This window comes from Camarhynchus parvulus, chromosome 18 (assembly GCF_901933205.1).
Source record: "Camarhynchus parvulus chromosome 18, STF_HiC, whole genome shotgun sequence".
Lineage (NCBI taxonomy): Eukaryota > Metazoa > Chordata > Aves > Passeriformes > Thraupidae > Camarhynchus > Camarhynchus parvulus.
In genome coordinates, this window is record NC_044588.1 from 1,878,152 (window position 1) to 1,890,468 (window position 12,317).

Sequence of the window (12,317 nt, forward strand, 5' to 3'; positions counted from 1 at the left end):
GCTGGGTGGAGTTTTCCCCTGGCCGAAAGATAACAATTTCCTTCCGGCCTCGTGGTAGCAGCATGCTCAGAACATGGAGACAGGAAGCACCTTGGCTGAACAGCTGTGCAGGTGTCAAGCACATGCGCTTGCAGGGAATGTGTTTCCCTGGGGAGAATGGCAAAGTTCTGCGAGGAACCAGAACAGCTGATGGAAAAGGGCCCACTTTCTGAAATGATGGAGTTACCAGCTTTGTTGGGACTTTAAAAACTCCAAACTTTGCACTTAAAAACTTTTAGTTGAGCAACTGATGAAGCAAGAAGTGGTTCACAGGAGGAAGTAACAGCATAAGGGGCAGGGAGGGTATAAGAGATTATCAGTAAGGAAATCTCAATAATCTCAATAAGAGATTATCAATAAGGAAATCTCAGTGTCAGACAATGAGGTGGCAGAGGAGATGGCCTGGCTAAAAGTTTGGGAAACACAAAAGCAGGATGTACTTCAGATCGGGTCACAGAAGGAGGAATCTTACCAGACTGCTGCTCCAAACTTTATTCCCAGCTAGTTAAGTTACTGGAATTCAGTGCTTGAGAGGAGCTGCAATTTCTACTTGAGTGCAAAATGAATAAATATTTCCCTGTATTGTCATTATGTCACCATTCAGTCACCAGGAAACTGCACAAAAGAACACTTGCTTCCTGTTCTTGTACTTTCCCTTCATTTCTCTGTTGGTCCAAGGATAGCATTTATGTTGATTGCTCAGGTTTGTGGCTCTGTAAACAGCCAAGGACAGCACTCTTTCAAAAAAAATTACATGTTTTTTGTAGGCATGGTGGACAGAAAGTTGAAGTGTAGATCAGAGGTTTGCACTCTCACCTCAAGGACATTGCTAAGAGATCTCAGCTCCCCTGTACCCTTCATCACTCTCAGGATGCAAACACCAATACAAGGTAGCTGCAGAAGCTGTTTCTCTTTTTGTCATGAGGATTACAGATTATTTCAAGGCTAGGAAGCAATAAATACTGTAATTTTACTGATTTCTGACTACCTAATGAAAAGTGTTTCACTTTTCACAATTCAACTTCATAAGATAAAAAGATGACCCACAGGTGTAGTTTCCACTGGGTTTGGTTTGGGTTTTTTGCATTTAGGTGCTGTAATATAAGCTTTCCAGAGTGTAAAAACTGATGCACTAGAACTATCTGAATGTTTAAGCAAGATCAAGAGTTTGCTCTCAGAAGTCTTGATGAAAACACCCTCAGAGGTTTGCTTCCTCTGACTGTGCACTTGAACCTGCCCCTGGCAGAATCAACATTAGAAATGACTGCCACAGAGATGATTCTTTTTTGTCATATAAAATGTAAAGGTAAACTTTAATAAAGTCCAGGAACATATTTACCTTTGTACAAGGAAGTTTGAAAATGCACAGTCATGTTATAACTATGTATAGTTTTTCATAAATGTCCAGTTTGCAATAAAGTGTATTTAGAAACAAAATCTTCCACCAGGTCTCCCTGCAACATCTTCATAGCTCGCCAGTGAATGCTCCCACAGTTTTCTGGTTTGCCTTGGGGATGACTTAGCTCCTCCTTGATGTAATCCAGCCAAAGGTCTTTAAAAGAAAAATGAAAGCTCTGGTTAGATTTCAGCTAGATATTACTTAACAAACATAGCAAGCCTAACTAGAAACTCTTTTTCTAAGTGTCTTTAATATTAATGCAGTAGGGTTTACTTTGTGAAACTAAAATCTCCTTTGCACCTTGAGAAGCACCCTGGGTTCTATTCCCAACTGGAACAGTAATGTCTGTAGAAATAACACAAAAATAATTGAGCTGTGGACTTTCTTCAAATAAATATTGCAGAAATCTTGATTATAAATATATAGCTCCATACTGTTCATAAATCCAAATTAAAAGTGACGCATCTCTTATGCCAGCCAGTGATTTGCTCCTAATTGTGCTGAAGCCATCCCAGTGCCAATGACCCTGGGCTGACAGTGGAGGGTCTTTGCAGTGTCTTGCTTTTGATGGCACAGAAGAAATAAGCTCCACTCTGCATGACAGCAAGCACAAGGGCAGAACAAACAGATACCTTTTAAAATGGATGGAAATAAAAGAGGCAGCAGTGAATGAATGAATAAATAATAAAAACCAGAATCCTCCTTACCAGTATTTGTTGAACCAAACTCCCTCAAGGCACGTTCATAGTATTCTCTCAGATGAAGCATTTTGCAGGATTCCTAAAAAAGGAAGGTATTAAAAGGCCACTTATTTTGTACAGAAGTGAATCTGCAGCATGATTAGATTCTGACAAAGGAAGAGAGTCATGGCAATTACACACACACACACTGCTGAAGATTAGTTACCATGGAACTTGGGTTTGTATCACATCCAGTGAATCAACTGCAGAGGACAAACATGAACTGATCACAGACTAACACCACTACTCTGCTTCCTATTTAAATCCCAAGTTAGAGCTGTATTTTACACAAATTCAAAACATTAATTGGATAGTCAACAACTTACTTGCTCCTTTTCTATTTGGATCATCTTCCTGAAGAAGTCAAGTGAAAATGGACGATTTTCACACAGGCTGAAATAAAATAAGTGACTTTAGACTTAAGGACTTTTAACATATACCCTAGAATAATCAGGTTTGAAGGTTGTTTTTGGGGTTTTTTTACCTGGTAAAGAGTCTTTTAACTTTCTTATAACCACTACTTCTGTAGGTCCAGTCAAGATACATTTCCTTCATAGTCACAGATTCAGCAGGTGTTGTGGCATGTAAGGATCTCTGCAAGTTTAAAGGAAAAAAAAACCCAAAATAAACAAAAAATAAAACTATCACATAACCTACAATTAAATGACTCAATTAATGCTTCTCCCTAGTTAGACATCTGACCCAAAGGAGATCTCCTAAGTCTAAAACACATTTCTCCTCCAGTATTCTTTATAGCTGGAACTGGCATTTCCTTAAACCCCTTCATTGCACAGGGTTTCACAATACTCTACAAACAGCTGAAGTCAAGCTCCCACCTGAAATATCTGTTTTATGTGGTAAATTGGAGAGGAAAAAACCACAACCCAACATGCCAGGAAAAGAGAAAATGTTTTGCCCTACACTACTGAGGAAATCCATAGTGAGATTGAAGTCCTCATTCTGGTCTTGACTTTTCTGTAAAAAGACTGATGTTTTCACACAAATTAAAAAATTCTCTTTTCCATGCTCAGACAAGTATCTGAAAACAGAGCAAATATTCTAGACCACAAAGGAGGAGTCCATCATTGGGGGGCATGTTTGTGCTTACTAACATCCATATACCTTAGAACATGGGAATGACATTTGTGCCTATAAATCTATGTCCGACTGGTTTTTTTAATGCACATAGTTTGGCTTGAAATTCTTTGACAGCTACACATCCATGAATGAACTTCAGTATACAGCATTTGTTGCATGTTCAATCCACACATGTTCCATTTTATTGACACAGACATAAAAGTAGATTTTGATTAGCCAAGTACCTGGTAGAGAGCTTCTGTGTCCTCCTTGCTGTTTGTGCCCTCACTCCATTCCACCCAGAGGGTCCACAATGGCAAAGTGCCCTAAAAGGTCAGCAAATAATCAAATGGCTGAAATACAGTGACTCTGATTTACAGAAACAGACAGCAACACAGCCATCAGGTTCTGTATTACCTGCCATAAAAAATACCCTTTGGACACAGCTCTTGGAAAGACAACTTTGAACTGCACACTGAAACCACTTCTCATTTCCCTCCTCACTTACAGGATAAATCATCCTTAGCTGGACAGCTGTGTTGCCAGGGATGAGAACTAAGTTCTGCACCACTGTGCACTGCAGTACACAGAGGTGACTTCCAAGAACAAAAAGGAAAGAAACCTTTCTGTTCCCTCACTCGTTGTGCTCAGGGTTTGAAATGGAAGGAGCAGGAGAGCACACAGCTAATTCAAGGCTTGAAATACCACACAGGTGTATGAGACAGTGAAGAAAGGGAAACACATTTTTCCATTAAGACACAAACACCAGCTCACTGCTAGAACAATATGTAAAATGTCAACTGTAAGCATTCAGATTTTAAACATGTGAATTTTAAGTTAATTGACATTTCCCTAATACTTGAGAATGCAATTTGCATGTGAAATGTCACGTTCTTATTTCTGACCTTAAAAATTATTAGGGGCCTTGTAAACAAAACAAAAACAACAACAAACAAAAAACCAAACCAACTGGGGAAAAAAAAAACACAAAAAAGCCAAACCAACAACAACAAAGCAAAAAAAAACAACAAAACAAAACAAAAACAAACAAACAAAAAAACACACCAAAAAAAAACCAAAAACAAAAACCAAAAAACAAAACAAAACAAAACCACAAAACCACAAAACAACCAATCATCAAAGGTCTCTGGCCCAAGACTAATTCATGCAAGTCCAGTAAACCACCACAGACCTTAGATTTCACATGTTTAATGGCTTCTTCAAAACACTGGGTCACATCATCCCTCTTCAGCTGGATCAGCACCTGCAGCCTCATCTGCCACGTTTCCACGGACTGGCTGAAGTGCCTGGTTGCAGCTTCTGCCACCTCCACAGCCTTCTCAGAGAGGCTGGAGTCCAGTAAGAGCTGCAGCTAAAACCCAGCAGATACAGCTTTGTTAAAAAGCAGGGCTTTGAACCAGTATTCCTCATCTTTGTGTCTACTCAAAATGGCAAAGGCAGGCACACAAATAATGCAGAAAAGCCTCAGAATCTGTTTGTTCTGTGTCAGTTCTTACCCACTGCTTGTAGAGAGCTTCTGACAGCAAATTGGACTCATGGGCTTTGCTGAACACACTCAATGTCCTCTCCAGCCTCTAGAACCAATAGAGAAGAATAAAAAGAAAATAAGCATTATTCCTATATATACCAGATTCCAGCATTCCAAGAAGCCCACTGGATTATGTATCATGTCAGTGAAAATCTAATTACACATTATGTGTCTAATGCTCTAGGTACCTGCAAACATTCCAAGACAAAGTGGAAATCTGAGCATTTACTTCTCTTCCTTAAGGAGCAAAGAACAACATTGCATTGTTCTTTTAGTGTAATATTAGGGACCCAAGTTGTACAGGAGAATTAATTAATTCACTGAGTCATACCTAAGCAGAGATGCATAATTAAATTACCCATGTGCCAGCACCAAACTTTGCTCAGATTTACTTGCAAGAGTCATTTTAATTCATCCTCTTCTTGAAGGACCTGTCAGTGAATTTTTAGGATCCCTTTCAACCCAAATCATTTCACAATTCCATAATTAATAAGTCTGTAGTCTTAGCTTTTATCCAAAGAGGTCACTGTACTTTACAGACAAGGCTGATTAATCAGGTCCAGGTTAATCATGTCCAGGCAGGCCACCTGTAAGCCTGGCAGTAAAAGTGATCCTCCCAGATGGAGATTAAGTTATTTTTAATGATGGCCACAGGTAAGTATTTTTGATAAAATGTCCAAATATGTTTGCTTTTTGTCTGAGCTATTACAAAAGTCAATAAAAATAGGGATGATTTGTTAGAATTATTTCCTAATAAAATTTACCTTTTGCTTTAATTCTTCACTGTTGGTTTTTCTGTTATACCTCTCTAAGCAAAAAGTGATGTAGCATTTCCACATGTCCTCTGAAGAAGCAAAGGCATAATATCACACTTCACAGAATCACAAGAATAACAACAAATATTTGTCTTTAAGAATAAAATGTGATACAGTGTTAATGCCAACTTTATTTTAAAATGTTGTATTACAAGAAAGGCCCTAGATTTATAACATTACAGTTTAAAATTACTCCCCAGTCCAAGCTGCAGGCAGTAACTCTTGGTAAAGAGCATCAAGCTCTTAGTTCAGCTGAGACTTTTAAAGATCCCTTCCAACCCAAACTACTCTATAGCTTTAAAGGCTGTACAGCAGCAAGTTTGAGACCACTCCACAAAACGTCCCTTGACTCCTTCACAAGAACAATACCAGAGGCTGAAGCTGGATATCCACTCCCCTGGCAACTCAAAACCATTTCTTACAGCTGACCAGCAGCACACACATTTTTGGTTAAGCAGCTCCTCCAAGAGCATAAATACATTGGAAAATAACCCAAATAATACATAAAATAGATCCCAAGAGGTAGCATCTAAGAACTGCTTGCCTTCTCTTAGGTATGGTAGAGCCTGCCATCACCTTCAAGGCTTTTACAGGCTGCTCAAGTACCAGAAGCAAATGTTAAAATGCAGGCAGAACATTTCACCTGTTGGGACTGCTCCCACAGCTTCATCAAAGACTGCACAGCACCGTTCCTCTCTCTGGGCCATTTCTGAGACCTTCTTCTGCTTCGTGGAGTGCCCTGTGGGCTGCAGGGAGCCCAGCTCCAGCTCCCGGCGGGCCATGTAGTCCCATGTCAGGGGATCATCAGCGTACCTGGCCTGCAAACTGAACACAACATGCTTGTAACAGCCCACAGGCACCAGTCCTTACCTGCAGGCATGCTTAAGAGGGTTGTTATACTGCTATAGAAATGTAGTTAATTGCTAAGTAACCAAATGCCAGAAGAAAAATATTTTTCCTTTCCACAAGAGAAAGACAAAATATTAGCTTTTAAAAATATTGTTTAATATGGATATTCTTCAGAAATAACATGAAACAGACAGGGAGCTGTCAAGAGAGATCTTTCTTTTGAGAGGAACAACCAGAGAAACAAAAGATGCAAAAATCCCACCAAAGCACAGTAGGAAAATCCACAGTTCCTGCAATGAATTTACAGAAACTGAGTGCATTAATTATTCAGTGACAACTGTATATTACCTAGATTTTCCTAGCAGCTTTTTAAAGCCCTTTCTGAAATTAGATATCCTCTTCTAAAGATCATACTTTTGTTTTTCTTCAGGGACTTCACATAAGCCTTAACACTATTTCCCTACAGGAACAGCCTTTACTCCTGAAAGCCCAGTCAATCCACTGTAAGTTACAACTCTAACTTATGAGAATGTGTTTCTTAAAAACCAAACCAAATTAAAGTAAAAATACAACACAAAGCCACAACTCACCTTTCAAGGATTTCTTTTTGCAAATCTTGGGTAAAATCAAAGAGCTTTGCAATAGAGAGCACAGCCAGCTGGAACTCAACACCTACATTTCAAGAGAAGATAAAACTATCAAGTTGAGTATTTGCTGAAGAATTCCTCAAGATATTACATCAACTGCACTTTGCATTTCTGTAGCTTGGTTCCACGTGCAAATTTAATCAGCATCTCCTCTACTCCCTCACTTGACCCTGCCATGAAAACACAAAATGCTCCACACTTAGGACAGATCTCTCCGAAGCTGCACAAAATAGATGTCCATGAAATGTGTCCATCTTGCATCTCCACAACTTACCTTTGAAAATGCCAAGTGACATGACTGGACATAATCAGACCGTTGTGAATGCCCACCAGCCATTACTCACCTTAATATTTTTAGGTGCTTACAAATCATTTGTATGCCTATTTTTTCCAGTATTTCTACAGAAAATTAAATTAAACCAACTCTTTCTGAAATTTCCTCTAATGTCCTTTTTCCCCAATAATTTTCAATGTTTGTTATTGTATTTTGCCCAGTCTTCCAAAATATCCCCATGAATCATGAGCAGTCAAAGATACCTGCTACTAATCTGCAGCTATTCTACCCAATTCTCTCAATAAAATGGTTTATTTTTACCAAGCCTGCTTAATTTTAAATAATTTAGCCTGGTTTTAGTCTGAATTCTTACTTTTTTGCCACTTGTGGTAGCTGATTAGTTGTGATCTAATGTTCAGCAAAGTAAAAGAAGTGTGTCACTCTGAACAGCCCTTCAGTTTTCTTTCTTTAAACAATCAAGTTTGAGGCTGTAACCCAGCACTAGGCCTCCTCAGCCTGAAAGCTGCTGTGCTGGAAGAGATGTCAGCCTGCAGGAAAGACATGCAATCAGAACTATAATTAATTTATACTCTAGCATTTAATAGGTTCTACTGAAAAAATTGTGGAAGGGGCTAACAGCGGGCCTGTTAGCTAAAGGAGCGAGAAGAAGTCAAGAAGTAAGAAGAAGCTGATAAGGAGCTCTCTCCAAGGCTGTAACCAAGGAGATCGAGAGAAAAAGATAAGAGAATCTTGCAGCTGGATGTGAAGTCACTATAACTCTTCACCAATAGTATTATGTTGATTTATTGTGGCCAATAGCTAGTATAGAAGAAGTATAAACAATTGAAAAGGGTATAAAAGTTAGCCATGTTCAGAAATAAACTGTTGCCAACTGAGACTGTCTGAGGTCTCTGCTTTGTGTCGCGACCGCCTCAACAGCGACAAAAAATGGTGTATTTGAAAAAAGGATCTCATGAAGCCAAGTCTATCAGCATTGACTACTGCAGAACTGGGTTAAAGGTTAAAATTTTCTTAATGAATAAGTACAAGAAATGTTCATTCACCTTTAATTTTCTGAGAAGCATCCCTGTAGACTATGCGAGCCATCTCCCCGTTGAGAATTTCTTCAGAGTAATTGAATTCCCCCTGAAATATCAAGCATGTAATTGAAGAAATTATTGTCCTTTCTCAGGTAACGTTTTTGCAAACAGGGAAAGAAAAATCAGACGACATTTTTGCTTCATGCAAGTCTATTTTTACGTAATTTGTACAAATCAACTAGAAAGAAATGAGGCAGGAAGTTTGACTATTACTTTCCAGAAATTACTGTTAATTTTCAGACTAGGAAATGTAGTGAAAGACTCTACAAATGCAAAGAAGAAATAAATGTATGAAGTATTAGAGCTGAGCATCAGCAAATACTTGAAAAGCTCCACACAGGTGCAGGACATGAACAAAAACTTATCAAATAAACCATTAATCCAAACCTGTGAATTTCAACACGTAATACACAAGCAGACAATATCTCTTAAGTAAGTTTAGCTGACCTACCAGGTCCATCTTTGCTTGTTCAAATTCCTTCTTCTCCTTCCTCTGTTTTTCAGCATGCATAAGCTCCATTCTGAAATACTGCAAGAGTGACAACAAAATGAAATTACTCTGGGGATAAATCATAAAAATCTAAGTCCACAAACAGGGTAAAACAAGCTCTGGGTAGATACAAATCAGGACTTTGACACATCCCACACATGTCCCAGAGCCTTGGTTTTTGAAGGCTTGTGCACCTACCACTATCTACCCTGGGTATTTGCCCAGAAATTTCCAACAGGTAGCAATGATCATTTTTAGTCCTTCTTTAAACCTTAACTTGCTCCTAAAGAAAACCAAGTTCCTCAACAAAGACGGGGGCCAGACTAAGCCTGACAACTATGTCCTAGCAGAGCTTAAAAGTACCTTAGAAAGGAATTTTGGGGTTGGTTTTTTACAATATTTTTTACATTTTCCTGCGGATGAAAAACAAGTTTCCCCATCAGCAAGAAACAGTTGTCCCAGACAGATCTGGGAAACATGCTGAATTGACTTGCTCTGATTGAACAAGTAGGTGGTCACAGAAGAAAAACAGGAACTCACTTCTTGATAAAGTTTGGGGCACTCAGGATGGAAGCGCAAAGCACGAAGGAACAAGTGCCTGGCACTTTCTGATGACAGTCGTGTCTCCATTTCCCACTTTGCTGCCATAATCCACAGTGCTGCAACAGGTGACATAAATAAAGTTATTTAACCTCTCAACATGAGCTCAGCCCCAGAATAAGACTGATTATCTCCCACGTAAAACTGTAAAGCAGACAGGCAGATCCAGGAAGTTTAATCTGGTTTAGCTACAGATCTAATGATGCCTTCAAAAGCCAAAACGCTGTCATGAGCAATTGACATCTCTTGCTTCTACATCTACTGAGCCCCCAGTCCACCTGGGAATTCATCCCTACTTCACATCCCTTTATGACTGCCCAGCACAAGCCCTGTCAGAGCCCTTCTCTGCAGCAGCAGCAAGGCAAAGAACAGAGAGTAGGAACTTCAGCCCAACAGCTTGAACTGAGATCTACAAGAACGTAAACTAACACCAGACAATCCACGTTGAGGCATTTATGCAGCACTCACCATTGTGTTATTTACCTGGTTTATTGGAATGAATGGCCAACATGGTAGAAAACACCTTACTGAGTTGATGTTTTGCGTTCTGTAAAAGAAGCAGATTTGTTTCACCCCCTCTGGCACTGAACTGAACCCCCAGCACCAGCGTTTCAGTAGGAAAGGTCACAAGCTGTAGTACAAGTGCTCTGAAAAAGATGCTTCTCTGCTACTTTACCTACAGCAGAAAGCTTCTCATATTTACTCACTAGTGACCAGCATTTAAATGTCACCACATTAGAGTAGCATGGCTTACTCAGATCTTCTGAACCACACAGCCAACACAAATGTTGCCAAGTCCCAAACCTATGGTTTCACTCCCCTCTGAGATAGAGATTCTATTTTCCTTTGGCCATCTTCACCACCATGCAAAGTCACCTTCTTCAGTACAGAAATGTCAACACTTCAGTGCTGGTAGTAATGTGAAGCATTGCACAGGTAAGTTTATCAAGTACAAAACTGACAGAATTAGGCTTTTCAGCACAGTCACTTTAATAAATATTTGAAGCAAAATCACAATTCACAAACAAGTGAATCACTCCCTCCAGAGAAGGTATAACCAATATGGTTCTCACAAACCAACTGGTATTCCAGATTTAATGCAGTTAGCCTCACCTTTGCCCCTGCAAGCATCAAATTTCATACTAATTCACTCTCAAACTCTACACTTGCTACACATCAGTGAAAATCCCAAGCAGCTCCAACAACAGTATAAAAATTATTTCAGTATTACAGCATGTAGCAGTAAAGTTTGTACCCCTATCTTTAAATCAAGTTTCAAATACATGAATAAGCATCAGTCTCAACCCATCTAAGATCAGGATCTGAAAACTCACCCACTGCTTGCAAAATGCAACATGGGAAAGCCAGAGCTGGACATCATCCTGTTGGAAATCAAAAGAAGAGAATCAACCTCACAATGTACAAAATCACTTGTACACTGGCCAACAAACAACACACCCTTGCTACAATGACCTGGCATACAGAAAAAAAAGAATTCCGAATCTCGGTACAAATAAACTTACTTTCCATTTCCCTGTAGCTCGGTTGAACAGGCTGTGGACTCTATGCAGAATAGAATGCTCAATTTCATCCTTCTTAAACGAATATCCAATGCGCTAGAAGGAAAAAAATACCAATTGTATTGCAATAGAAGATTTGGCATAAAGTATTTTGCACTCTTAACAACTGACAAACTTACAGCTCTCCTTTTCTTGATCAGTTCCAGCAGATTAACTTCATACTAGAATAGGAAGAAAAAAACATTTAACAGCAAATGTGGAGGCACATTACAACAAGGCAAGAAAAAACTACATCAAGTTTGTTATAGATGATCAGGTGAACAAAAAACATTACAGTCAGGAAGACATAAGCAGTAATTTTTGGCTGGGTCACTACAATTCTACATTCACTGCACAGGGCAGCCTAACAATCCCACCTTGTGCCTTAAAGCATTGTCCAAACACCCCCTGAGCTCTGTCAGGCTCCAGGTCATGACCATTCCCAGTGCAGCCTGTTCAGTGCCCGACCACCCTTTCAGGAACCGTTTCCTATTACTGAACTTACTAATTCCCCTTAACTACACACATCAGGGTGCACATTCCCCCTTTACACAGCACATCAGGGACCCGGGGGCTCTACATCCCTGGAGAGACAAGAAACTACAGGAAAAGGTCACAACACTGAAGAAGGCTGACCCCAAACTCGGGCACCAACTCCTGGCTATGCTTCATACCCTGGCGCCAACAGCCGCTCACAGGGGAGCACCAGGGACCGGCTGAGGAGGGGGTCTCCGTTTTCTGACCTTTTTCCAGCGTGAGTCACTACAAAACCCGGGTCTAACTGAGCTGGGTCTGCACCGAGAACTGCCCCGCTCTGCCGCTCGGTGAAGCCTACCTGGATGTAATTAATGAAATCCTCCTTCCGCAGCGCTCTCCGCTGGATTTTGTACTCCAGAGCCGAGGCTTTCCTCAGGACAGCCCTGCGGGAACGGGAGATCAGCGCCCGGAGCGCTCCCGGCCGCACCACGTGCGCTCACCCGCCCGCCCGGGCCGCGGCCCCGCTCACCGGATCTCTTTGTGCGTGAAGAGCCCGACCCGCTCCAGCTGCTCGAGCTCCGGGATGCGATCCTCCAGCCGCTGCTCGACGCGCTCTGCCATGGCCGCGGGGCTCCGTGTGTCCGGCTCGGCACGGCACGGCACAGCACGGCACAGCACAGCCCGGCACTGCCCGGCGCGGCT

General features: G+C 40.7%; 1 protein-coding gene across 1 annotated transcript; it reads right to left on the reverse strand.

Annotated features, from left to right (window-relative positions):
• Positions 1 to 1,321: 1,321 nt before the first annotated feature.
• On the reverse strand, positions 1,322 to 12,317 carry UTP6 (UTP6 small subunit processome component). The gene is made up of 19 exons (XM_030961929.1): positions 12,145 to 12,317; positions 11,974 to 12,058; positions 11,279 to 11,320; positions 11,103 to 11,195; positions 10,914 to 10,961; positions 10,063 to 10,126; positions 9,520 to 9,638; positions 8,941 to 9,018; positions 8,454 to 8,535; positions 7,059 to 7,140; positions 6,263 to 6,444; positions 5,569 to 5,648; positions 4,773 to 4,850; positions 4,448 to 4,627; positions 3,501 to 3,581; positions 2,663 to 2,772; positions 2,505 to 2,571; positions 2,146 to 2,218; positions 1,322 to 1,591 (listed from the first exon to the last, which is right to left on the reverse strand). The coding sequence occupies exons 1-19, from the start codon at positions 12,234 to 12,236 to the stop codon at positions 1,434 to 1,436; spliced, it is 1,794 nt and encodes a 597-aa protein (XP_030817789.1). The 5' UTR covers positions 12,237 to 12,317; the 3' UTR covers positions 1,322 to 1,433.